This window comes from Macadamia integrifolia, chromosome 13, assembly GCF_013358625.1.
Source record: "Macadamia integrifolia cultivar HAES 741 chromosome 13, SCU_Mint_v3, whole genome shotgun sequence".
In the NCBI taxonomy this organism is placed as follows: Eukaryota; Viridiplantae; Streptophyta; class Magnoliopsida; order Proteales; family Proteaceae; genus Macadamia; species Macadamia integrifolia.
The window spans coordinates 12,485,757-12,512,611 of record NC_056569.1 but is presented as its reverse complement, the minus strand read 5'-3'; the positions used below and the strand labels follow the sequence as shown (position 1 = coordinate 12,512,611).

The following is a 26,855-nucleotide window of genomic DNA, read 5'->3' as shown; positions in this document are numbered from 1 at the left end:
CTTTTGCATAAAGAATTTATTAAAAAAAGCTATTGATAACATGTATTATGTATAAACACTAAATTGAGGGCATCGTACTAAGAATTCAAGGTCTGTAGTTGTCCCATAAATGTAAAATCCTTGTTCCCAACCTTGATTTCCACTTTAGTTAGGGAAAAATATGGCTGACAACAACTTTGGAACAAAAACCCTTCAAAAAATCGTTTTTTTCTGAAAAATTACCCATATTGGCCATTATATGATCGTAGCACCGATACGTATCGATACTCATCGATACGTACCGATATATATATATCGATACTCACCGATACGTGATGATATATATCGATACGTACCGATCGATACATACCGATACTCACCGATACATACCGAAATGTACATTTTACCTTAAATTTATATTTTTCATAGAGTCGTATCGAGGTATGTCGTATTGTATCGATGTGTATTAGTGGTGTATTGATGCATATCGGTATGTATTGTAGGATATATATCGATACGAAATGATTTTAAAAATTCAATGTATCATATCGGTGTGTATCGTATCGGTCGACTAAATTTAAGATACGTATCGGAGGGTATCGTATCGGTATCGGAGATACTTAAAACCATGAGTAAATGTCAAAACAAGAAAAAGAAATTGGATTCTCTAATTCACCCCCTTTTAATAATTGTCGAAATAAAAAAAATTAATATCAGAGCTAATACTCAGTGATAGTTTAACTAAAAGCTAAGTGATCCAGAGGGATCGAAATCTTCTGCAGGGAGTTGTCTTGGCGAAGACTAGTGGAGATCACCTGCGATGGCGACACCTGGCCACTGCCATGTGTGTGGTGGATCGTCATTCTAGTTGTCTGAAATCTAGATTTTGAAAATAACCGGTTACCAAAACCCCCAAAACCTAAGGTTCAATCCCTTTATTTCCCACTCTTCTGCTTTTTCTCCCTCCTTACTCTCTTTTGTTCGGACAAAGCATAGCAGGTTACTTTACCATGAGACGCAGATCGAGGAAAAACCTAGGGCTCTTCATCCTTTTACTCCAAGCATTCTTCATTTCCATCTTTCATCTCTCTCATTCAAACAAAGAAAGTAAATCGATCGACATAACCCTAGGTCTGTTCATCCCTTCTTCTCCAGATCTGCAACAGTGACCTGGTTTGTGTTTCTTTTTTTTATGCTTCTTTGCTTGGTAAAGATGATGACCTAGTTTGTGTTTCTTTTTTTTTTTTATGTTTTTTTATTATATCCTTCTCAGTCAAAACACATTCACAATAGGTATCAACAACACATATCTTTCCTTTATCGGCTGAAGACGATGGACTTCTAACTTGTTTCTTGGGTTTCAAAAATCTCTCATTTTTTCTAGTTTTATGTGATCTAATTTCGTTTTCATTTAATTTTGTGATGAATACTGTGTGAGACTATAATTGGTGAATAGAGAATAGAGCATGGAAAATATGTTTGGAAGCTCTGTTCTTTCTTCAACTACTTTTGCTCTAATATTATCTGTGAGACTTCATTGGTCTCTGTTTACGAAATTTACCTATGGAATGGGGTTCCATGGATTACAGGACCAGTGGAAAGTTATTAGTGTTGAAAATATGTCCGGATGGTTTGTGTTTCTTTTTTTCCTTTTTCTTTTTTCAAGGCTTCTTTGCTCAGTAAAGACGATGACCTAGTTTGTGTTTTTTATTTTTATGCTTTTTTATTTTATCCTTATCAGTCAAAACCTAAAACAAAAGAATAAATATTTCAGAATCCATTTCTATCTTATTATCCACATTGAAACTACTGACATAAGGTTGTATTTAGCTCTAGTTGAAGCCTTGGGAAAACAAATTTAGGCAAGGTTAAGAAGGCATTTCTTTTCTTCTTTTTTAATGTGTAATCTTGGTAAATTACTATAACCATTCAAACGTAAAAACTATGGCCATGTTGGCAAGGTTTAGAACATCTCAGAGCATAGGATATTAGAATTATAGTAATCTTGATAAATAGCAACTTCTTCAAATTTTTTTTTAAGTGGCTGGAGAAAGGGGGGTGCTTGTTTTACCTCGAGTTGCATAATTTCACAAACAAGGTAGAGGTCTGCAATAGATGGTTGAGAACTTTCCAATAGAATTTTTTGCTATAGTTATTAATTATGTTTGTTAGTATGGATATAGATATGGATATGGATATGGGATTGTTGATGTTTGTTACACCGGGTTTGTCCGGTTTGAGTATTACTTCAATTTAGTCATTCTTAGATGTTCTCGAAACTTATTAACTTGTAACTTGTTTCAACTTTCTGAAAAATCAGCAAATCGCTTCATTTATCGAAATATGGAGAACGTTGAGCTAGGTGAGAATGTTGAGAGTAATCCTCTGGTAGGCATGATATTTAATTCTGAGTAGGAGGCATATGACTTTCTACAACAGTCATGGAGGAAGTTTGGGTTTTATAATTAGAAGAGATTTTACAAAAAAAGAACCACAGAGATAAGGCAGTCATAACTTCACGGAGATTAGTATATAATAAAGCTGGTTTTTAGATAATAAATAAGCAAGATATTCATACAATAAAACCACGAGTTGAGACAAGAATAGAGTGTCCAGCACGGATGGGGATATACTTGATGGAAAATGAAAAATATGAGTGCTGTGATTTTTATGGAAGAACATAATCACCACCTTCATATTCCTGGTACTACGCATTTTATGCGTTCCTAGAGGAAGATTTCAGAGATACATTCATATGAAATTGATGTAGCAGATGATTCAGGGATTAACCCTAAAGTAGCATTTTAGTTAATAGGTAGGTAAGCTAGCGGGATAGAGAACCTTGACTACACGTGTCAAGATCAGAAGAACTATCTACGAACTAAAAGACAACATTCCTTATCTTGTAGTGACGCAGGGAGTTTGTTGAAATATTTTAAAAATCAGAGTATGAACAATTCTCCATTTACATACTAAATGCAGTTGGATAGTGATGAACAATTCACTAATATTTTTCGGGCTGATCCTAAAATGAGAATTAACTATGCACATTTGGTGATATTGTTCATTTCGATACCATATTTTACACTAACAAAGAGTATAGGCCATTTGGGATATTTGTCGGTTTTAATCATCATAGAGAGGTTACTATATTTGGGGCTAGACTTTTGTATGATGAAATAATTGAATCGTTAGTTGGTTATTTGAGGCATTCGCAAAAGTAAATGGGCAGAAAAAATATATAACCATCTTTACAGATCAAGATGCTGCTATGGTAAAAGTATTGTGTAAGATGTAGCATGAAACATGGCATGGGATGTGTACTTGGCACATAATACAAAATGACATTAAACATTTGGATAATATGATGAAAGATGACTCTTGTTTCATCAAAGATTTGAAAAAGTGTATATTGAAGTATAAGGAAGAATTACAGTTCAAGTATTCTTAGATAAAATTACTTAATGACTATAACTTGGAACAAAATTCATAGTCGCTATGTATCTATGGACTTAAATGTAAATGGGCAAAGTGTTTAACACATTCACAATAGGCATACAGAGTACACAGATTAGTGAGAGTTTTAATAATGACTTGAAAGAATAAATTTTTGAAATGAAGATACTCCCTTTCATAAATATATGGTTGGCATTGTTGGTTCTAAATGTGAGTACAATGTCTGTTATAACCCAATTGACACTATTCAATATAGTTGCAAGAAATATGAAACATTTGGTATTATTTGTTGCCATTTCTTGAAAGTTTTGGATGTCCTAGATATCAAGTGTATCCTTAAAACTTATATTTTGTAGAGATAGACACAGACAACAAGAAGCATGGTAGTGGAAGACCATAAGGGGAAATAAGTTGTTGAAGATGTGAATTTAGACTGTACACAACGATACATATATCTTTGTCCTCAACTTGTTAAAATAGCATTGCAAGCTTCAAATTTAGCTGAAGGATTCGCATTGGCTAAGAATGGGATTAAAGAATTATGTCAACAACTTAAAAGTATCAATGTGTCTGATGTTCCAAAGAATCTTGTCCCTAATGAGGTCTCCAATATAAACAATGGACTAGTATTGAAGCAAAAAAATCCTCTCGCTCAAAAAAGTAGTAGAAGGAAGAAGGGTTGGATAGAAAAACAAAGGAAACAAAGGAAAAAAAAAACGGAGGACCAAGTACTGCTGAATTGTCAATATCAAATATACCAATTAGTTTCACAAAAGTTCTACAGGTTGTTAATTACAATTGTGGTCTAGCAACGTCACAAGTTTCACACAATTCATGATTTTGGTATTTATTCATATTGTTGTCATTGTGCAGGGAACATTGGATCAAGCACTTTCTCAGTTTTCTTCTCAAGCATCGACAGCATCTATTATGCACCAATACCAGGAATGAGATTAAAGACATCATTTATTTTTTGGATATTAATTTTGGCTTTTGATTAAGGACATCTATTTTGCATAGAATCAATTTAATCCTTTTTTTTTTTTTTTTTTCGTCTCTATTTAACTTTATTTTGCTTTAGATTTAATATATTGAAAACTAACATTTTGTAGATTGTAGGTGATTCTTTAGCTCAAAAAGAAGAGCACCTAGGATTTTACCCAGGGTATGATAGTTTGAATCTATCAAGATTCTTGGAATTCTAAATATTGGTTGTGTGGGGTGTTGCATAATGATTTTCTTACTTGTTTGAATAGAAACAGATCTAGTGTTTATCCCACTATTGATTTTATTTTTTATATTTAATTTTTTTCATTGAAATACTTCACTATTGATTCACAGTGGTGTCAAATCTGGGTTGTGGTTGTAGTGATGTCAAATCTGGGTTCTGGTTGGAGTGAATGCTGCTGGTTTGAGTTTATCTTCTTTCTTTTTTTTATTTTTGTCTCCTCTTTTGGGTTTGATATACCAAAAAGAAGGATAATCAATGCAAAACAGCCAACCAACATCTCTATATTCTTACTCATCCTCTGTTTTTGTTATTCCACTCTATTTTTTTTTTTTTTTTTTCTTCTACAGGAGAGTAAGACATGGATATGTATTTTCTATTGTTGCATAGTCATATGTGCATCTTCTGTATGTATTTTCTGTTGTTGCATAGTCATATATAGTTTCTCAGGCAGCTGCAAATGACACTTTTTCCAAAGAATCTTGCCTTTTAAATATCACCAATTGTTGCAGTAAGACAGACAACTGATGAAAGAGATGACTGGCAGCTTCAAAACCATTTGAATTTCCCTTCAGCTCATTGAAAGGGGCTTATCAAACCCAACATAACCTCAAAATCACAAATTTTCATGATTCATGTTTAGGATTTGGCTTCAATGCTTTATGTTGGTCACCTGGAATGCAATTGCACTGAAGAAGGCTTAATACAAATCAAGAGACTAAGCTAAAAAATCTTGAATTGGCTAAATCACCAGGCATTCTAAATCTTTAGATCAAAATAGAGTGGAAAGCTTCCATTTGGAATTAAGTTTTTCTTTATACTAACTATGTGAAGCACAAATATAATGTATAATGCAAAATATATATATATATATATATATATTTCGAAGAAGACAAAAAAAGAATATAGAAAAGAATCTTGATGGATTTTAACTATCATATCCTAGGTAATGCCCAAGTGCTCTTCCAATTTGAGCTAAATATTCACCTACAACCTAAATAAGTTAGATTAATTATAGCCAATAACATAATATAGCCTACAGATCGAAATCCTCTATGGGAAATCCACTCAAAATGGCCAGAAACATAATATAGCTTACATTAGGCAACATAGATTCTTTGATCACAAGTTTGTCCAAAGGAAGAAGTATAAATTTTACACATTTACCCATTTGTTACATAAAAGACATAGCACAATAGCAGCAATACCCAGATCTAAAGATAGATCGTTATTCCATAGTAATGGTTGAGTAACATCTAGTTGAGAAGTATTTGGTTATGCAAGTGTGGTGTAAAGGTTGGTCGTAAAGCAGTTGAACTCAGTGATGTGCTCTTGTTAACACTTTCATATGATTAACTCGCCCCTATGTCTACAGCCCCGAGATTTTTTATCCACCCAAATAAAAGACTTAGGCTATCCTCTATTTATCGGACATCTATAAAAATTTCGCCCTGGATTTTTTGGAGTCTTAGAAGTCCACATCACCATTCTCCCTTCATCACAACTACACATTGCGGGGTTATCCTTCTATTCTATAGAAAAGATTAAATTTAGAAGCCAAAATCTTTTATTCTATTAAGTTCCCAGAAAATAGGAAATGCTGGGAATATATAAGTCTAGCAATCACTAAATATATAATTTTACTTTTAAGTACTTCAGTAACATTAGACAAATGGCGCTAGAAGATAAGATTAAGAAAGTAAAAAAATAGAGGCACACAAGAAGAGCAACTCTCCGATATCTGATGTTTCTATTAAAAGTGAGGATAAAACCTGTAACAGATGTTTATCTATTGTTGGTACATAACAACTGCTTGTTGCTTTTTCCAGATCAGAATGAGATAAGAGACCTAATCTACTAATTAAGGAAAATATTATGAAAAAAATTTCAACACTAATAACTTTTCACTGGTCCTATAATCCATGGAACCCCATTCCAAAGGTAAACTTTGAAAACATAGACCAATGAAGTCTCACAGGTAATATTGATGCAAAAGTAGTTAAAAAAAGAACAAAACATCCGGACATATTTTCCATGCTCTATTCTCTATTCACCAATGGATAATCTCAGACAGTTGAAACCACTTAAACGACTTATAAAATCTTCTCTTCTTCTTCTTTTCTCTATTACAGTCTCACACAATATTCATCGCAAAAGAAAATGAAAATGAGATTAGATCACATAAAACCAGAAAAAAGGAGAGATTTTTTAAACACAAGGAACAAGTTAGAAGTCCATCGTCTTCAACCGATAAAGGAAAGAAGTATAAGAAAATGAAACACAAACCAAGTCGCTATTGCAGATCTGGAGAAGAAGGACATCGATCGATTTACTTTCTTCGTTCGAATGAGAGAGATAAAGGATGGACAACAAGAATCCTCGAAGAAAAAGGATGAAGAGCCTAGGTTTTCCCTCGATCAGCATCTCACGGTAAAGGAACCTGCTATGCTTCGTTCGAATAAAATAACATAAGGAGGGAGAAGAAGAAGAGGGGAAACAGAGAGATCGAACCTTAGGTTTTGGGGTTTTGGTTGAGGATGAACCGGTTATTTTCAAAATCCAGATTCCAGATCCAGATGCCACGTGTCGTTATCTCCGGTGCTTTCTGCTAGCCTCTGCCAATACAACTCCCCATAGAGGACTTCGATCCGATCTAGAGGTAATACAACAGTTGAAGGTTCTTTATAGAATGCTCTGAGATTTGATGAATCAAATTATGTGTTTTGGAAGAGAATGATGCAATCATATCTAGGCTCTCTTAGGTATGATGTTTGGACATCAATCCTAATTAATCACAAAGAATCAGAGACAACTCTTATAAATAATGAAGCTAAGAAAGCTTATGGTCACAATCTGAAGGCAATAAATATTATTTTCTCAGCATTGGACAAGAGTGTTATGGTCAAGGTGTTGGATTGTGATTCAGCAAAAGATATCTGAGACAAGCTCAAGAGTATCTGTGAAGGAGATCACAAAATCTAGAAAAGCCAAGCTATAGATCTTCAGGGCTTAGTTTGAAAGTCTCTTAATGTAAGATGGAGAGAACATTGATACTTACATGATCAGGGTAAATGGAGTGGTCAATTCCATTAGAGGGCTTGGAGCCAATCCAAATGACTCCACAGTTTGTTAGAAAATTCTGAGATCCTTGCTGCATAAGTATGAGTCAAAAGTGTCAGCTATTAAAGAGGCAAAAAACTTAGATAAAATTACTCTTGATCAAGTGCATGAAACTTTCATTGCTTTTAAAATGAAATGGAGAATGGAAAAGTCTAGTGACAGGCAAGCGACATTCAAGGTAATGAAATTGTATACTCTTTGTTTTTCCGTGCTCTATCTATTGGAAGGCAAAGAACTAAGTTTTGAGAATGAGAAACCCACGAATTTGAGAGAATAAGCTCCTCCTTTTATTATGCCATTAAATTTGTATTGTAGCTTAATGGAAGGAGTTTTTACTCCATTAATGGTGGTTTGAGAAGGGTTATTGAAGTATTACTATGAGCTATTGAATGTGAGCTAAGAAAATGGGAAAATAAAAGAGAAGCGAGTTAGGGTTGAAGCATATATGTGCGTTAACTTGAAGAAAGCAAAGTGGTGGCTTTGTGAGGTGTCATGCTTGTGTTGCTCACTTGAAGATTCAAGCCTCCTACTCTAAAGGGGAATTGAAGATTCCAATCTCTAAAGATAGTACTCAGAGACATCTCTGAGAATACCAGATAAAGGTTGTGATATAATATATCCTTATATTTACTTTTTCATTAATGTTTGTATTGATGTATAATTGCTAACAATAGGAGATAATTGTTGTGAATGCATACTAGCCTAAGCTTAATTGTAGGGCAATATTATGAGCCCAATATTGTTCTTTAAATTTGTAAGGTTTGTTTAGTGAGTGTTACACCAGGGGTGGGTGCTCCATTGTAGTAGTTATTACTTTCTATATCGACGCCGTGTGTGCCCTCTCAGTTATATACTGGAAAAATTGAGTGTGGGTGCTCCCAACTATAAATGCAGTTAAAGTAGTATATTGAGTAGATACAAAACCTTTATAGAAACTACTCTGAGGATGTAGGCATCTTACCGAACCTCGTAAAAATCCTTGTGTTGTGTGTGTGGATTGTCTTTCTTGTATGGTACTGTTTTGAAGTGCGTGTACCGAATTGGTGTGACACTTAGAAGTGCCTATAAGAGGCTGAGTGTGCATACAATTGTGTGCTAGCAGCTAAAGTTCTTGTAGGGATTGTAATGTCAGCGTACACATTAGAACAAGAAAAAGGAATTGGATTCACTGATTCACCCCCTGATACTGATTATCAGGATACAACAATTGATACCAGAGTTAATACTAAGTGATAATTTAACCAACAAATGAGTGATTCGGAGGCAATTTGGCAGGTGAAGGTTCTTCAAGAAATGCTTTGAGATATAAAGTTGAGTCATTCATCCATGTTTCCCTTTGTGATGTCTAAGAAAGTCAAATATTTCATAGGCAATCACAATTTTGTCAGAGATCTACCTACTTTTAATAAAGGCGAAGATTTGATTTTGGCAAGAACCTGTCTAAGCCTAGTAGAAAAAAACTTATGTGATTATTTTCGATATAACAATGCACAAACTAAAAGTTACAAATTCTTTTACAAAAAATAAATAAATAAATAAATAAACAATAACCTCTTCATACATTTTATTTTTAGGACTTAGTAAAGGAAGAGTGTGATTTGTACCAAAGGGTAGATAAATATTAAGCAAAACATTATGGACAAAACCAAGCACATCAACTTCCATAGTTTCCCAACATCTCTGGAAAAATAAAATAGTGGGGGTCATGGCCAGAGCAGAGGTTTTAGGAGCTCTAATACTAAACACAATCATCTTCAGAAGGGAGAATAGTAACCGTCTCATTTTCAAAATTTGAAATAATTCGTTCACAATGACTCCCAACAAATGGCAAGATCCAAATGATTAAGAAAATGAGAAAATAGATCCCATACGATGAGAGAAAAGTTTAGCTATCACAGGTAGATCATAGATTTAATCACCATACTCATTAAATACAAAATTGATACTACAACTCTTCAAAATTTTATTAGCTATTGCATGAAAAAATTATGTATTTCTATCCCCTTCATTTAAAAATAAATGCGAGATTTTTGCAACCATAAAATTTCTTCTGCCATTAAAATCCAAAAAATATGATTAAAAACCTTAAGAATTTGAAAAAGAATTTTGGATGTTGGAGCAAGAGTTTCAAGATAATGATATTTTTCAAATAAAAAGAACTTAAATTGATGAATTCCCAAAAACCTTTTCGTTCCAAATTTAGAAGGAAAAAACATGCATTAAACTAGCTAATTTACGACCCAAGTTCTGACAATGAATAGTTTACCATTTATTTAAAAAAAAAAATGGTGTTTGAAGCCAAGTTCTTTGAAAGCTGAAATTTTTCTTTGAGAGAGGTATGTTTGAGACAAATATTTAATAAAAAGAGAGACTGAGAGAGAAGACTGGGCACTGTCTCTTCTAGGTAAGCTAGTGGGTAGCAAACATCGAGGAAGAGGAACAACCATGTCTTTTCACTAAAAAGGGGAGAGAGGTAGACATTTTTCCTTAAAATATGACAATGATTGTAGGCTAAAGAGAATAGAGAGGCACCAGGCCATATAACACCCAAACCCAAACAGCATGAATCACACTCCTTGCGTGTGGATCATTCAAACTTTGTCTTTCAAGTGTTTGGTGGTTGCGCCTAACTCGTTTCATTATACATCCCTCTCCGATTTCTGCAAGAAGATTCTCCTTGACAGACTTTAATTAAATGATTTTCGTCCAAAAACGAAAGGATAAAGAGAAATAATATAAACTAACCTTTACCCAAAAAGAAAAAAATATATCCACTAACCTGAAAGCATCAACCATCCCATTTAAGAAAGCGGAGAAAGGGCCATGAAGACTTGACACTCTTTCTAATCTAAAATGGCTCTAAAGTAAAACCCATAAAAGGTTGAACCAGAGTTCGCCAGATTCCAGTTTTCAGGTAACACATACGTATATGAATAAATCCTTTTCAAAATGTACTTTCAGTTGCAATTTCACGTCCAAATTAAAATAAGGGAGAGAAAGTATCTCAAATAGACACCCACGAAAGACGTTAGAGGTGGGGCTTAATATTGACAGTTAAAGCTTCAGCATCACCCACCAGCCACAGATGAATCACGAGTAAGTACTCTGCAGATTACAGAACCATTCTCTTAGTGTAAAATTTCAACTCAGATTCTTCATTGCCCAAACCCCATTTTCCATGGCTCAATCAGTTTCTCCTTTCTTGTCGAAATTTCCTGTGATGATCATAGCCTTCTGGGTATTGACTAATGCTTATGGCACGTTAGGCTGCAACTATACATCCATTATCAGCTTTGGTGATTCACTCGCCGATACTGGAAACATTGTTCACAGTGGAGGTGGTCCAGCTGCCAAACTGCCTTATGGGGAGACATATTTCCATCAGCCCACAGGTCGATCCTCAAATGGCCGCCTCATCATCGATTTCCTCGGTACTGTACATTATATGTATCTTCCTCAGCTTGTGGAGTTACGCACTTAATGTGTTTGTTAGTTTGTGTCAATGAACTATATAACAGTTTCTAATTAATGGGTATCGCTTGCAGCTGAGTCTCTGGGGCTTCCATTGGTACCCCCATACCTTGGAGGTGGAGACTTTAAGCAGGGAGTGAATTTTGCGGTGGCAGGAGCTACGGCACTTAACTCCTCCTCCTTACAAGGGATAGTAGGTACCACTTTCGCCTTCACCAACTCTCTGGATGTTCAGCTCGGATGGTTCCAAAAGCTATTGCCTTCTCTTTGCAACTCTTCCTCAGGTAACTTCAATTCCATGCTTCTATATTTTTCTTCTTCATCTTGTGATTGAGTGGTGATCCAATATGTTGAGTACTAGAATGAGCTTCAGTGGTGCCCCTGACTGATGACTCAATGAGTAGTGGTGGAGTAGTTAGTTGCCACTCACCAACCACCCTATCATGAATCACAAGTTGACTGAAGGAAAACCAATAAAATAGGGTGACAAAATTTTAAAAAGAAGTTAATTGAGGAGACTAGTTCCAATTTCAACGTTAACAGCCTCTGTAAGGCTGGCGTTTTTGGTATCCCTTTTAGTGTCTTACACGTTACACCCAAAACCATCCTTCTGGTCATTCTAATTGTTTTGTTCTGTTTCTGTCATGACCTGTTAACAGATTAGATAAACATAATAAGTCCCCCGATAACATAAAAATTAAGAATGATATGTGAGAATATCGTAAATAACATCATTATTGAAGGACTTTCTTCGTTACTACCTCACTCTGAAGGTTGCAATTCAAAATGTAGCTGATGATCATTTGATTCTGATTTTGGGCTTTGTTGAGGTTGTTTACACAATTTGATTTTCAGACTGCAATGAATACTTTGGAAGATCTCTATTTCTTGTTGGAGAGATTGGAGGGAACGATTACAATTACCCATTCTTTCAAGGAAACAGCGTTAAAGTGGTTCAAGCCTTGGTTCCACAAGTCATCAGTACCATCTCTTCAGCTATCACTGTAAGTTACAAACACCTCAAAGCATAATCACTTACCATCTTAGATGCTGCAAATGATACCACTTGCCATAAATTGCTTTACCGATAATTTCCTGTCAAACAGATGTTAATCGCTCATGGTGCTGTGACACTAGTGGTTCCTGGGAATCTACCAATTGGATGCTTTGCTATTTATCTAAAAATTTTCAGGAGTCAAAACAAGAATGATTATGATCCTCAAACTGGTTGCTTGAATTGGTTGAACGAGTTCTCGCAGTACCATAATAGTCAACTTCAGAAAGAGCTTGACCGACTACAAACTCTCTACCCGAATACAACCATCGTCTATGCTGATTACTATAATGCTTCCATGCTCCTCTATAGCTCTCCAGACCAATATGGTGCGCTTGCTTGCTGTATATCCTAATTTGCAATGTGTGCTAACACATACTTATAAAGAACACTGCTGTAATTTCATTTCATCCATTAATTTTCATTGCAGGATTTAGTGGATCGGCCGTCAAAGCATGCTGTGGAGGTGGGGGGCAATATAATGTTGAACAGAGTAACCCATGTGGTTCTCCTGGTGCAAGTGTTTGCAGTGATCCATCATCATATGTGAGCTGGGATGGCATTCACTTAACTGAAGCAGCTTATAGAAGGATGGCCATGGGTTTTATTCAAGGACCATACATTGTTCCTCCTCACATCAATATGTCATGTGTGCCACTGTCACAGAGCACTTCTAATAATTCATCAGCACAGAATGGTAGTAGTTCTTATTCTCCAGTTCTCACCTCGGTCTGGAGTATTCTTACGTTGGCAATCTTCCCCTTCTTTGCTCACTTACTTCTTGAGTAGGTTATTGGAGGTTCCTCTTGAAACTAGGAGTCGGATTTGTTAAATTCTCAAGGAAATAAAACTCTTATTAATGTCAGATTAGCCAAGATTTTTCAGGGATTAGTTTTCTATTCAAGTTTCTACAGAAAACTGCGAACTGTTGTGTCGAGGCTACCTTTCTTTTGTTGTTGCAGGCTTCTCTGTTTTGGCTATATTGCCTGTTTGTGACTGTAATCTTCTTCCGGGAGAAAAATTCTTCTCCAAAAGAACATAGATAAATGGAATCTACTTTTCATCTCCACCGATCTATCTGTTGCTCCAACAAGAGTCATCCCATAATATCAAAGTTGTAAACTTTATAAATTGAAACGCAATGGCATAAGTTTCTTTGCTCAACCCAAGTAGAAAGAGTTTTATTGACAATGCACCTTGACTGGGCACTTTGAATTTGCTAAAAAAGCAATACGAGATTATGTAAGGATTCAAAATTAAATGTCATTTTCTCAAAATAATGGTATCTTGATAATTGAGAATCGGTGGATTCAAGTGATCTGATTCCAATTTTGAAACGATGATTGGTACTTTTGACACCCATGAAGAACTCCACCCCATCATATGGTTTAGGGGTGTAAATTTGGCCCTGACAGCTTGAACCTACCCTTACTCTCCCTAAGCCCAAGTAGGGCATGTGCTAAAATTTCTGACCCTGAGGTCGGGTTAGGGTCGAAATACATTTTCCCTGGGTCAGGGTTGGGCTGGGCTTGGGTTGAGGCCTGGGCCTGGCACAGCTTCACCTGACTGTGATTTTAACCTTTATTTATATAATATGATTTAGGGTTATCATCCTGTCCTTAGGACACAAATGCTAAAAAACTAGGTCAATCAGAGTTAGCCTGACCCTGATAAAAATCAGGGCCAATCCAGCACAACCATGATCAATTAAAGTCGGGTTGGGTTGGCATGAGCTTGACAGGCTTGGCTTGGGCTTCGACTTGGACTTGGGCTTGGGTTTGGGCTTGGGTTGAATTTTAGGGACATAGATTTGGGCTGGGGTTTTAAGAAACCTGGCCCAACCCGTCCTGTTTCATTCTTAATTATGGCTGGACTCTTTCACTCGTTCAATTATGTTTGTGTGGTGTGGCTAGTTATATTTACAATTTTATAAAGTTTTCATTCCAGCAAAAGATGATTTAGCTTCAATAAAATCTAAAAATTCATAGCTGATGTACAGTACAAGCAATACTAGTAAGTGTTTGTTTGGGCCTGCACTTATACTGGAGCATCTAAAAGCTTTTTTAGAGGCAAAAAGAAGATACAATAAGATTGTTCTGTCCATAAGATACACCAATTAAGAGTCCGAGATTATATATATAAATATATATATATATATATATCATCACATAAACACTCAAAGCCCAAAATCAACTGTTCCTTTTAGGTCCTCCTTCAACTTCCAAGAACCATTAGCAACTTTAGCCATCCCCTTATTCTTCTCAACCCACCATGAAGCAGGCACAAGGTATTCATCATTTAACTCATCCATGTACTTGTTCACTATTGCAATATCATGATCAACTTCCAGCTTAAACCCTCCTTTCGCCCCTTGTGTGCCTGCAACACCATGCAGGTACGCCTGTATGTTATGCCATGTCGAAAAATTGCCATGACTTTTCAAGTAGTGAGACTTTCGGGTGTCGATCACCAGCTCCTGTCCAACATCAGTATAGCCTGCAAATGGGAAGTTGGGGATAACATCAGGGGCATTGCGGATTCGCAACACTTGCAGGTTATCTAATCTGAAGAAAAACTGCTGGAATTTGGCATCTCCGATACGGGGGCAGCCAAAGACGAAGGCTGTTACTAGGCAGACCTTATCAAGATTGCCCTTGGTCTTGTTCAATCCATTGGCAACTATATCCACTGCGTTTATTACTGCAAGCGCTCCTCCCAAGCTGTGACCTGTTAGAGTTATGCTGATCTCCTCGTTCTTATAGTGTTCTACCAGTCTCCTCACCTCGTTCAAAACCTGAGCTATCACCCAACAAACAATTTAAATCCACCATAGTGATTCATTGAAAAGCATAGGCCTAGGCTCTATCACAATAAGGACCCTGTAGGCCTTGATTGTTTGTTATAAGCAAAGAGAAATTTATTGGAATAAGATAGAATGAAGTGAAGTAAAATCAATGTCACCAAAACTAAGTTATGCAATGCAAAATTTTGTTAAACTGGAGAGGATCATTTTTTGCTAAAACAACACGTATAACGATGTTTTCCTCTTCTTACATGAATCTAACACCTCATTGACAAAAATAAAAAATAAAATCTTCAATTCAACTTTGTTTACCATTTTTTTATATTAGGATTTTGACTGGGAGAGACGATGTCAAATTTTAAAGCTTGATTCAATCAAAACACCCTTGTGTGTATTGATATGCATTCCATGTATGTCCATACATTCCTACAATACTTAAACAACTAGCATGCACTCTCTCATGGCCTTGGATTATGAGTGATATGTTTTGCCATATGGAGAATTTCTAGTTGAAACTTGACATGTGAGTTTTTTATCTAGGAGATCAATCTCTGTATAAAATTTTGGCTCCGTCTAATCTGTCATAATATAGTTATTGCCTTTAAAGTGGGTGTGTAAAAAAGGCTTTTATCACAAATATATATGATTTGGATCTTGTGAAATACTTATTTCTTTTTTTTTTTTTTGAAAATTTTTTATTTCACTTCACTTCTAACCAAATATTATTAGTGTGTGAGGATTATATAATACACATATCCCCAGAAGGGGCATGAGTTTGAATTTAATCAATGCCTATAGTTTGTTTATTAATTCGTTTGCCTAAAATTTTGTGAGAGTTGGATAATCTAAACTATTTAACATACATAAGAACGAGGGTTGAGCTTGCTATTAGCTTTCCTGGAGATAGAGCTCAACCAATAGGACCAGCACAAGGGAAGGGTAGGCTGGGGTGGGGTGAGGGAACTGGGGTGCAAGGGGATGGTGATAACTTCCAAAGAGAAAAGAGAGAAAGTGGCACAGACTGGACATTCCAGCATGCCCTGCCTTTTCCGAATACTTGAACTCTTAGAAGGTAATTGATTCTCATCAACTAGCCAAATAGATTTTATGAGAAAAATAAAATACTTTCATCGCAATCGATTTTGTTTCTTTTCCATCATGTCATCACTTTTTTGGCCACTCCATCAAAAAAAAAAAAAAAAAAAAAAAACTTTTGTGGCCAAATAGGTTATTGATTTGGATAGATTTGAGATCCCCCGATATGTCATTTGTCACCTATTTCAATCAATCATGTGGCTCCTATTTCATTTTATCCAATGGTTGCTATTGAATTCATGTTCTATTTACTTCTAAATACATTTCAAGCTTGTTTATGAATTTTTATATAATAATAATAGATTTTTTTTTTAATAAATTTAAATGAGTATTAGATTTGTCCAAAAGTTAAGATACGGATAAGTGCATCATTTCAATTTAAACATTTGCCTTCAAGTTACCTTGTTTGAAGAATCTTTTCTCCTTGGGGAACAAAAAATAAAAGATAAAAAACAAAAACAAATCTTAAAGTGTGTTTGATAAGGTAGAAGTTGTAGAATAAAGAAGTCTAGTTACTATATTTAATTAATATTTGAATACCAAAAGGAATCTGATTTTCTGGAATCTTAACTATCCATTTACATATCTTATAAGCCCAGTATTTCTCATGTCAGGCTCATTTCCGGTATATCGTTTCTTGGGTTCTACGGCAACTTGTTAATTTATAGTTATTACATGGCTTCAGAACCTGTGCCACAAAGGAAGCCTAACAAAATTATATTGTGATGATAGAGAAAGAAAGAAAAAGAATGTTATCAATTTGCGTATGTCTATGTTTAAACACAACAGATTAATGACCAACCTATCCTACACTGAAGATGTATGTTTTGGCACTTTCTCATTAGCCCGTGTGTTGGTGTGTACCAACGCCAACATGGTAACATTCTCTTACGCGATAAATAAACATATAGCACTCTTACTTTAGCTAAGAATGGTGGCTAATCATATTCTAATGTAAATGCTATAGGTACAGCCTTTGGTAGGTGGCTCGGTCTGGATTCTAAAGTTTGATTGGGAATTGTTAGAACTGTTAATCTAGCTAATCTCGTGTTGAGGTTTCACACGAAATCAATGAATCTCACATCATTTTTTAATAGTTAGTTTTTATGGGTGAGTTCTACCTGAATTCAAACATTTGTATCATATTAATTTTGTATGTGACCTTAATCCTCCACATCCAATCTTTTCGCAGATTTAGAACATTAGTTGGAAAAACCCATATCATGAAATTGACGTAACTAACGGTGGGGGTGTCAAAATTGGGCAAACTGACCTCAACTGAACCAAGTTCTTTGCTGTATTTTGGGTTTTTTATTTTTTTCTAGTTACCTCTGGCTATTACATAACGGGCCCACATAAGGGTCAATTGCAGATCTATGGAGAGGTCAACCAGGGTCCAATGCATTTGAGGAGAGTTAATCAAGTGACCAACCCTCAAGCAGGTACTAGCTGAGCATTGCAAACCACCTGGCCAAGGCCCAGGTGTGCCCCTTATTTTGGATTAGGATAGTATAACCTTGAAACATATTGAATCGAAAAATAAATGAATCCGACACCAAACCCAAAATTGGCACAAAAGCCAAATCAAAATTAAAACCGAACGGATATACACTGATAAGAAAACTCACTACACCTTGATACTCATTAAAACAAAATGCCATAAATATGTATGTTAAACCGAATCAAAATCGATTCAAAATCGAATTTTTTTTTATTGGTTTGGATTTAGATTCACCATTGTCACACCAAAACCAACTCAACCCGAACCAACAGATTAACACCTTTTTTTTTTTTTCACGGCTTCGTGCTTAGGTGCCTTGCCGTGGACTTCCATCATATAAGTTAGCCACTAATTAACCATCATTATATTATAATTTTAATCTAATTAATTCTCCAAAAAATAATTAAAAATTAAAGAAAAAAAGAGAGTATTCAAGCTGGATAATTTACCTGATCTCTTGCACTGGCCTTATTGTAAGGTGACCGTGGATCATCGGAAGTGTACATAGAATACCATCCATGATGCACCTTCGCATCGCCGGAATCCGGCCCGAGTACGGGAGAAGCTGAGACCAACATGAAGTTCAAATCTTCAGCCCATTCCAAAGGCTGCCCAGATCCCCTCCAAGCAATCACAATATCTCTCCTTCCCATCTCTTCTTTCCCTTGATCTGTAACCACAGCTACATAACCCATCCAATTGGATTCTTTACTCCATGCCTCCCTTGACATAGATTTAAGGATGAATGGTTCAGGCAAGTCCACTGAAGATGTTGCATAAAGGAACTTAGTCACCTTATATTTATGCTCTTAACTCATCTAGACCCACCTTGGAGAAGAACTCCGACCGCCCAAAACGGCTGGAACCGGCGTATTTCGACGCCTTTTCGCAGTTAAAGGCGTCGCAAGTCGCCTGAGCCATTTCGCCGCATTGTATGATGTATTGTCGGTGATCGATATCGAGGGGTTCTAACATGTTCTTCCACTTGTCTTGGCCGCTTACCTGCTTCCATGATTTTTTGGACACGGTGGAAGTGGAATTGCTGTTGCTACTATAAGTTAATTCTTTGATCCACGTTAGGAACTCAAGGCAACACATAGTAGTTATTTGTTTAGGGAAATTTTAATGGATAGAATCTCTATATGAGGTTTAAGTAATAAGTAATGGGTAGCCATTACTATATATATATATATATGCTTGGAGTTTGGACATAGTCTCAGATGGTTTTCAAATCAACATCCCAAGAAGAAGGTGACTTCCTTTTGAAGTATGCAATTGGCAATCGGGACTAGAATAAAACCATAAACTCAGTCCAATCCTAGGTATCAAAATTCAATTCAGACCCAACCCAATCTCTATTGGGTTATACATAGGCCAATTTGATCTTAATTGACCACGGTTGGGCTGGGTTGGCCTAGAATCAATGACCTAGATTTCATTACTCTAAAAAAGAGGATAAAATGACACCCTAAATTATATTACATAAATCATAGTTAAAATTATGATTGAGCTCAACCCTGACCTAGGACCCGTGTTTTTCAATCTTAACCCCACACGCCCTTAGGGTCAGAAATCTTAGTCCATACCTAATTCGGGCTCAAGGCAAGACAAGACAGGTTCAGGCTATCGCTCTTCCTTCTTCAATCATGAATTGATACTTATGGATATGGTGTTTGTGAACTTTAAGATTTGATTGGCTTATACATAATGGATTTATTTAATAATTTAGAATGTTTTGAAGTTTATATTTTTACCCATTTGGATATTTATTTCATATCTCCTTACTTTGTTTCTTTTTGAAGGATAATTGATGAGTTGGCGGTTTAGATAAGTGGCATTGTGGCAATATTAGAGCATGTGGAGAGTAATTTCACTCCACATACATGGAGAGTCTAGACTCAAAGCTTATTGTCTATGATTTTTGAACTCTTCTACCTAAGCTAGCAATCTTTATGGCATGTGCGTGAATAAGGTTTTGTGGTTGAACCAGAGAGGGTTGATTTAGCCTGAACCAGCTCATCCAATTGGACGGCCTGCATGTTTTGGGCTATTAGTATTCAAAAGCCTCTTGGTTTCACTAACAAAACAATGCTCATACGGTTAACATTTCAAAAAAAAAAAAAAAAAGGTAAGAACATTTCAAATTTAGACCAATATAAATTAAACGACTGTGTTTTTTTCACCCCTCCTTCAATGTTGGTATTAATAAAGTGAAATGGCCAAATGAAGGGATAGCTTTGACGCCAAACAATAAGTGATGGGAGTTAATGATGGGATGATCACATCATCATGGTGAAGGGATTCTTCTTCCTCCTCCATTGAGAAAGGGACACTTTGACCTAAATTAAATGACACACTTGGTTATATAAATCCATTAATAAAGAGGAAATCTTATCTATCCCGCTCATTTTTTTTTTTTTCTCTTCCACCCCCTGCCCCTAATGACAGATCTAGCATTTCCCTCTCTCATTGGTGTGCTTCGTGCAATTGCTGCATGTTAATCCCTCTCCCATTAATAAAATAAATGCTACACTTAATCATTAAAAAGGAAAAGAAAAAAATTAGAGGGACACTATTTTTTATTCCTTCTTTGACTTGTTAAAATTTGATCATTTAATAGACTTTTGATTTTGGAATTGTTATCAATCTATTATGGGAGATGGATAGGTATGTCGCTGGTGTACGATAAGTTAGCGGACAGGACCAATGGGCCGGGGTAAATGATAGGATATCATACAGGAAGAATATGAGTTATTTCAAAAAGGATAAGAGAGAAATAGACACAGAGGATGTTTTCTTATGGCATACTGGCGGCATATCCAACTTTTTCCACCTTTTATATATATTCTTAGGGAGAGGGAGAGGGATAGGTACACCACACCGCCCACTTGCGATAAACTAACAAGCAACACTAGTGAAAATGCCAGATAGGACATCATGCATGAAGGGCAAGGATCATTCAAATGGGGAAGAGAGATCGGGATGTACACAAAGGATGCTAACTTGCAATACACAAGCAGTGTCCCTAGGATTTTCCAATATTTCTTATATGTGGGCCATTCTTAATGGAATATTGTGTTTACTTCCGAAATTTTTTTTGATAATCATGTCATAACTCTCACAAACATGTATGTCACGTTGGTGGCTTTAGAATGCTCAAAAACAGCTCCACTATTGTTGTGTATAAAGACACGACACTCCAACGATCCTCCAACGAGTTCGTCAACGAATGTATCGCCTACAAAACACTTGCCCTATATAATAATTTAACAAATATCAAAATGTTCCCTTTGTGTCACGCATAAACAAAAATGTTTTATATTAAAATTTGACTCACAAAGATGAGAAGATTAAAGGGTGTTGAATAGCCATTGCAGATGAAGTTTCCATCTTTGTCTTTTGAATTCAAACCTCTCATACACAGTAACACCTATGTAGATGATTCAATAACGGATGAAGTGTAAGGTCAGGAATTAGCAGCTAAGGTGAAGCCAGAGATGGGATATTCTATCATCTAAAAATGGAATTGTTTATAGGGCTTTCATACCATCTTTCCATCACCTCCAAGCTGATAAGGTTCTTTTCTTTTTCCATTAAAAAAACCTAACAAAAATATGCAATATATATAGAGATACAAGATGTTACTTGCAAGTAGCTGCTCATGGCTGCTTGTCTCATAGGTGAAACTAATGATAACAAAAGAAATAACAAAATCCTGCTTCGTTGCTATCTCTTGATGGGCATTTAATAAGTGAATTTTTAGATTTTCTAATCTAATCCTTCCTCATAATTTTATTTTATTTCTTATTCTTCATTCTCTCATCTATCATCCTTCGTCATAATTATATTTTATTTTCTTGTTCTTCATTCTCTCTCCATCTTTTAAGTATGGGTGTTAATCGGTTTGGTTTCGGTTTAAACAATGCGGTTCGATTCGATTCACATTTATTTGGCTGAAGCCAAAACCGCACCATTTACTAAATAGTTTCACTTTCTGAAACCGCAACAGTTTAGTAAACGGTTTTGGTTCCACAGTTTTCAAACGATGTCAATTTTATGGTTTTAAACGGTTTTGATTTCGGTTTATTCCATACGATTTCTAAACGGCTAGTAATCGGTTGTTATAACTTGCAACCATATCTAAGGGTACTAAACCAAAGATCATAAGTTTATCCAAAAATAATTGGCAACCACAAATAAGAGATTCTATATTGATGATTTCTACACCCCCTAGGAGAACTATGAATTTGTTATCACTTGGTGCATGTACAATAGGACAAGATAGCAATGGTCATTCTCAAACATATATAACTAATATCATACAATATCCAAATCCAGCATTCTACAGCATAAAATGGCAGATGATTCAGCTAAAACATCCCATCTGTTGTAACATACTAAAATATAAGGATTACAAATCCACAATCTAAAGCCTAAACTTGACTTGAATTGCAATAAATCATACCAAAGTAGGATGGACACTTAATTCTAACTCAGTCTACAGCCATCCATATTCCATATGCATTCTAGTTTCTAAGGATACCCTGAAGACATTTTCATCAAGTGTTGAGGCATAAGGTTCAGAAACTTGCCAAGATACTCATGGACCTGGTTATACTTATTTCGCATTTAATATTTTTTGTCAACATCTATAGATGGGAGCGGTTTGGAGCATAAATTAAATAATGAAAGCAAAAAAATCAATCAAAGAACTGAAGAACTAAAGAACCTTAAGTCTTGCGAGTTGCGGCTTCTAGCCTTCGGCGGTTTAGCTTTGTGTCTCATATACATTTTATTCCAATCGTTTTTATTTTAGGGTTTTTATCTTTTTGGAAATGATATACTTATTCTGCCCCTGCCTTATTTAATCGTTATATGGATTAATTGGATCGATTTTCAAAGTTTAAATGGTTCGGTTTTCTCGGTTTCAATTCGGTTTGAAACCAACGGGTTAAACGGTTGAAACCAACCTGACCCATTTAACTAATTGCCTAAAACCTGAAACCAGAACCGCACCATTTACAAAACGGTTTTGCGGTTTCGGTGTAAACATATCAGTTTGATTTTGGTTTCAAATTCAAGTCCTTACTTTTAAGGTTTATTGATGAAAGTCGTATAGTACACAAGGATTCTGAATTACAAACATGTAGAAGTTATAGAATGAAAATAGGTCGATCAATCCTTATACGTCAAGGAACGGGTGCTAATCTAACTCGGGATCTTTTTCATACTCACTCTTGTGGCATGTGATATTAGCATGATCGATTCCAAGTATTTTTTTGTAGTGCATGAATGACATGAATAAAGATTGTCGAAACACCCCCAATTTGCAATAGGACAGGAAAAAATTCCTTGCAAATCTCAAATTTTTATGAGCTAAAAATGAGCTCAAAACTCACGTCATTGAATGTTGCTTGAAAAGATGTTTCGACGATATATCGCACATGAAAAAAATCAGACTTCCGGATCTCCCAGAATTGCTTCCGAAAGTTAGATCAACCAAACTATTTTCATCCCTTGGAATAAACGGAAAAATACATGATTCTAAATAGGATATCAAATAAGTAATATCATGAATAATAGGAGTCATTGCAATTGGTGAGTCAGTGTGGTCGTTGATGACTGTAAAAATCAATACTTTGTTGTCAGATTCAAAAGTAAGATGATCTTGACAATAGCCTGAAGGATGCTTAAACGAATCGTTATTGCTTCACTCATTATAATGGAAGAGATCATAGATGGTTCAGAGGTTGCATGGAGCAGACCCGTTGAGCCTTTTGAATGAAATCAACCAGATCAACCATGTATGCCTTTTGAAGACAAAATCATTTCGAGCCCACCAAATTTACCATGTGATAGAGCTACAAAGAGAAATGGTCTTATGATAAATTTGTTCCCACGAAAACCTAAGATCCCCAACCAATGATGTAAGCTTGGTATAACCAATAAACCAAAGATGGTGCAATATATGACAGCTTGCTACAGCACCATATTGCCATTGCAAAAATTATGTTTGGCTTATTTTTGGGCTAGACTTAAGATTGATAGGATAATCAGGGGCACTACAAGAAAATTGGGTATTTGGGACACTTTTTTAGGGACGGATGAAATTTATATCCCCTAAATAAACCATTTGGGAAGGATATAATTCCGTTGCTACATATCTAGGAGTTGAGACAGATATTTTACCGTCACCATATTTGAGACAGAATTTTCCGTCACTACTGTGATTGAATTTTACATCTATTACAACGGATTACTTTCCATCCCTAAATAAACCATTAGGGACGGATATAGTTCTGTCGCAATAAATGGGACAGAAATGTTACCGTCCCAAATATTGGGATGGAATTTTTCTGTCACTATTATGAATAAATTATTACTTTCCATTCCTAAATAAACTATTCGGGATGGATATAGTTCTGTCGCACTATATGGGACAGAAATGTTACTGTCCAATATTTGGGACGGAATTTTTCCGTCGCTATTATGATTAAATTTTTATTGAATTTACATCTTTATTACGATGGATTTTTTCCGTCCTTAAACAAATCATTTGAGATAGAAATAGTTCCGTCGCTACGTATCTAAAAGTATAGAACATACTAAAATGCGTTAAATTCGAAAGTATCGAATTCTATACAATTAATTTGATACATATTTATCATTGGAGACAGAAATTTTTTGTCGCAAAATTGGAGACAGATGTCTGATTGTCCCTAAATTAAATAAATTTTCTTTTCAAGTCTGCACACTCAAATCTTTGAATCGCTAAATTCGAATGAATTGAAATCTATACGATTAATTCGATACATATTTATCATTGGAGATGGAAATTTTCCGTTGCAAAATTGGAGACGGATAACTAACTGTCCCTAAATTAGAGAGATTTTCCTTCCAAATCTGCGCGCTCAAATCTCTCAATCGCGTTAAATTCGAACGAACCGACAAGTCCAACTCTCTCCTCCCAAACCCGCGCTTTTCCTCTCATCCCACAACTCCCCTTATTCCATTGGAGCACTACTCTACAACTCTTGATAAACAACCCTGCTCTTCCCAAGAGCTCCTGAGCGATGATCTGCAACTAGTGAAAACTTCCTCAATCGCTCGTTGGTACTGTGTTTCTTGGATGTAAACCGACGCATGAAGCTTCATTGGAGATTTGGATAATCGACTGTGGTTTTCATCTTCTTGGACTGTAGTTTCTTCCATCTTCAAGTGCCTAAAACATCTGATCTTCAAACACATTTGCTGCAAGAACGGTAAGCCTTTAACCCTTCTCTGATATTTGTCTACGGTTTTTTATGGATGCTCTTACTTGCATTTTATTCAGGGTTCTGATAAAGCTTTCAAATCTCTTCATGTTACATTCTCTCAATCATGTATCATCACACGAAAAGAGTAGTAGTTAAACCCTAAGGTATTCTTGATTTGGGTTTCAGTCAAGAGACCTAAGACCCGTAAGTCTCCATTATTGACTTGGGTAATTGTTTCATTTTCTTCCTTCTCTCATCTCTCTTCGTCGGAGCCTCTACCAATCATCTTTGTGTTCTTTGTTGAATTTTGATCTAGAAGGTACGTTTGTTGAACTCATTCTTCAATTTTTCATTGTTTTAATCTTTTGGTAGGTTCTATTTTTGTTTTTGAATTTATCTTCTGAATGAGAACCTTGATTTAGAAGAAGACTTCTCATCAAGCCATTGCATTTATCTCAGTTTTTAAGGGTTGAATCACCCTTCCAAAAGATACACTCGAGCTATGTTTTGATGCTGATCAGCCTCCCTAATCCTCTATAATTGAAGTTCTGCATCATTCCATGTGATGCTCTATTTTGGGGTATTTTTTTAGATCTGTTGGATTTGAAATTCATTCTAATCGCCCAGCAAATCTATTTGATTTTTTGGGGGAATTGTTACCCTTCTATAATAGCACACTCAATCTAGAGGAGCTAATCAAAGCTTCTGCCTTGTGGCAACTTTTTTTTTTTTTTCAAAATTACAGTAGGCTATACTCTGTTTTTTGGGTTGTTTTTTCATATATTGTTTACCTAATCTTGATCAAGCTCCAATGTGACTAATGAGAAGTAATGTCTGTCTTTATATACCAACAACATGGCTTCAATCACCAACACCATTCTACCCATGGCTGCCTTTTTTTTATTCCATATTTTTGTTCTAGGTTTTTAGATTTTTAGGGCCTCTTGGATGGATGAATTTGTGTGGGTTTTGGATGATTCAATTAAAAAATATCTTTCTATAAGTTAATGTGTGCAAAAAAGGATCCAAGAAACAGGTTTATAATAGAACAGAAATGTGGAAAATCGTTTCTGTTGTTTCTAGACACAAAAACAGCAGGAACGTTATCAAACAGTGCCTTACTTTCTTCTTGTTCTTTTTTACTTTTTTTCCAAATATTCTACCATGTTCTACCATTAGCACTGGCGCAACCACGCAATCAAAGAGAGTTCGATATCTCTCAAATCTTCTTCTTTCGATCCCAAACTCTGGGGTAGTAGGATCTCAGCCACAACAAGGGGGTTTTCCTTCAAATCGATCTATACCATTTCATTCGAAGGTAACAATCGACTCCATACCTTAACTTTGCATGTCATTTTAATTTGATTTACTATACACATGATGGTTTGATTCTAATCCAATAGAAGTTAGAACAAAAAACCTTTTATTTCTTTCTTCCCACTTCGTTTCCAATCCTAAAATCCCTGAAATTCACTTACATATTCTATGACTTCAATTTTACTTCTGCACTTATCTTCTATGGCTTCAATTTTTCTTCTGCAAATATTTACCCCATATATGGGAAATGTGAAGTCAATGAAACCCACTCTTTTTGTGATAATCATGGAAATCAGCATTAACCGCTTGTAGCCATAGTTTCTCCCATTTTGGCCGGCCCACTCTCGTCACCCAAATACTAAAATAGTAGAAGGCCCTTGTCCCTAACCGATCAATCTGCTCCCCCCTCCCCCCTCCCCCCTCCCTCCCTCCCTCCCTCCCTTTTTTTTTAAATTATTATGGTGGACATTTTAAAGTACTGGTAGATTGATCCTTGCACTCCTCTAAATCTTTCTGTTGCTAAATTTTATTGTTTTTGGAATGCGTAAAGAAGAAGTAGAAGAAATTGCAATAGG

The 26,855-nt window shown here is 35.7% G+C and overlaps 1 protein-coding gene, 2 long non-coding RNA genes and 1 pseudogene across 3 annotated transcripts; 2 read left to right on the top strand and 2 right to left on the bottom strand.

Annotated features, from left to right (window-relative positions):
- The first annotated feature begins 660 nt into the window (after positions 1 to 660).
- Positions 661 to 4,762, top strand: LOC122059723. Its single transcript, XR_006134117.1, has 2 exons — positions 661 to 1,110; positions 4,309 to 4,762. It is a non-coding gene; the product is annotated as an uncharacterized LOC122059723 (long non-coding RNA).
- Positions 4,763 to 6,385: 1,623 nt separating this feature from the next.
- On the bottom strand, positions 6,386 to 7,782 carry LOC122059724. Its single transcript, XR_006134118.1, has 2 exons — positions 7,175 to 7,782; positions 6,386 to 7,103 (listed from the first exon to the last, which is right to left on the bottom strand). It is a non-coding gene; the product is annotated as an uncharacterized LOC122059724 (long non-coding RNA).
- A 1,861-nt stretch (positions 7,783 to 9,643) lies between these two features.
- Positions 9,644 to 13,377, top strand: LOC122059722 (GDSL esterase/lipase At1g28570-like). The gene is made up of 5 exons (XM_042622735.1): positions 9,644 to 11,214; positions 11,329 to 11,538; positions 12,110 to 12,258; positions 12,361 to 12,637; positions 12,739 to 13,377. The coding sequence occupies exons 1-5, from the start codon at positions 10,962 to 10,964 to the stop codon at positions 13,095 to 13,097; spliced, it is 1,248 nt and encodes a 415-aa protein (XP_042478669.1). The 5' UTR covers positions 9,644 to 10,961; the 3' UTR covers positions 13,098 to 13,377.
- Positions 13,378 to 14,484: 1,107 nt separating this feature from the next.
- On the bottom strand, positions 14,485 to 21,591 carry LOC122059019 (annotated as a pseudogene).
- Between the last annotated feature and the right edge of the window lie 5,264 nt (positions 21,592 to 26,855).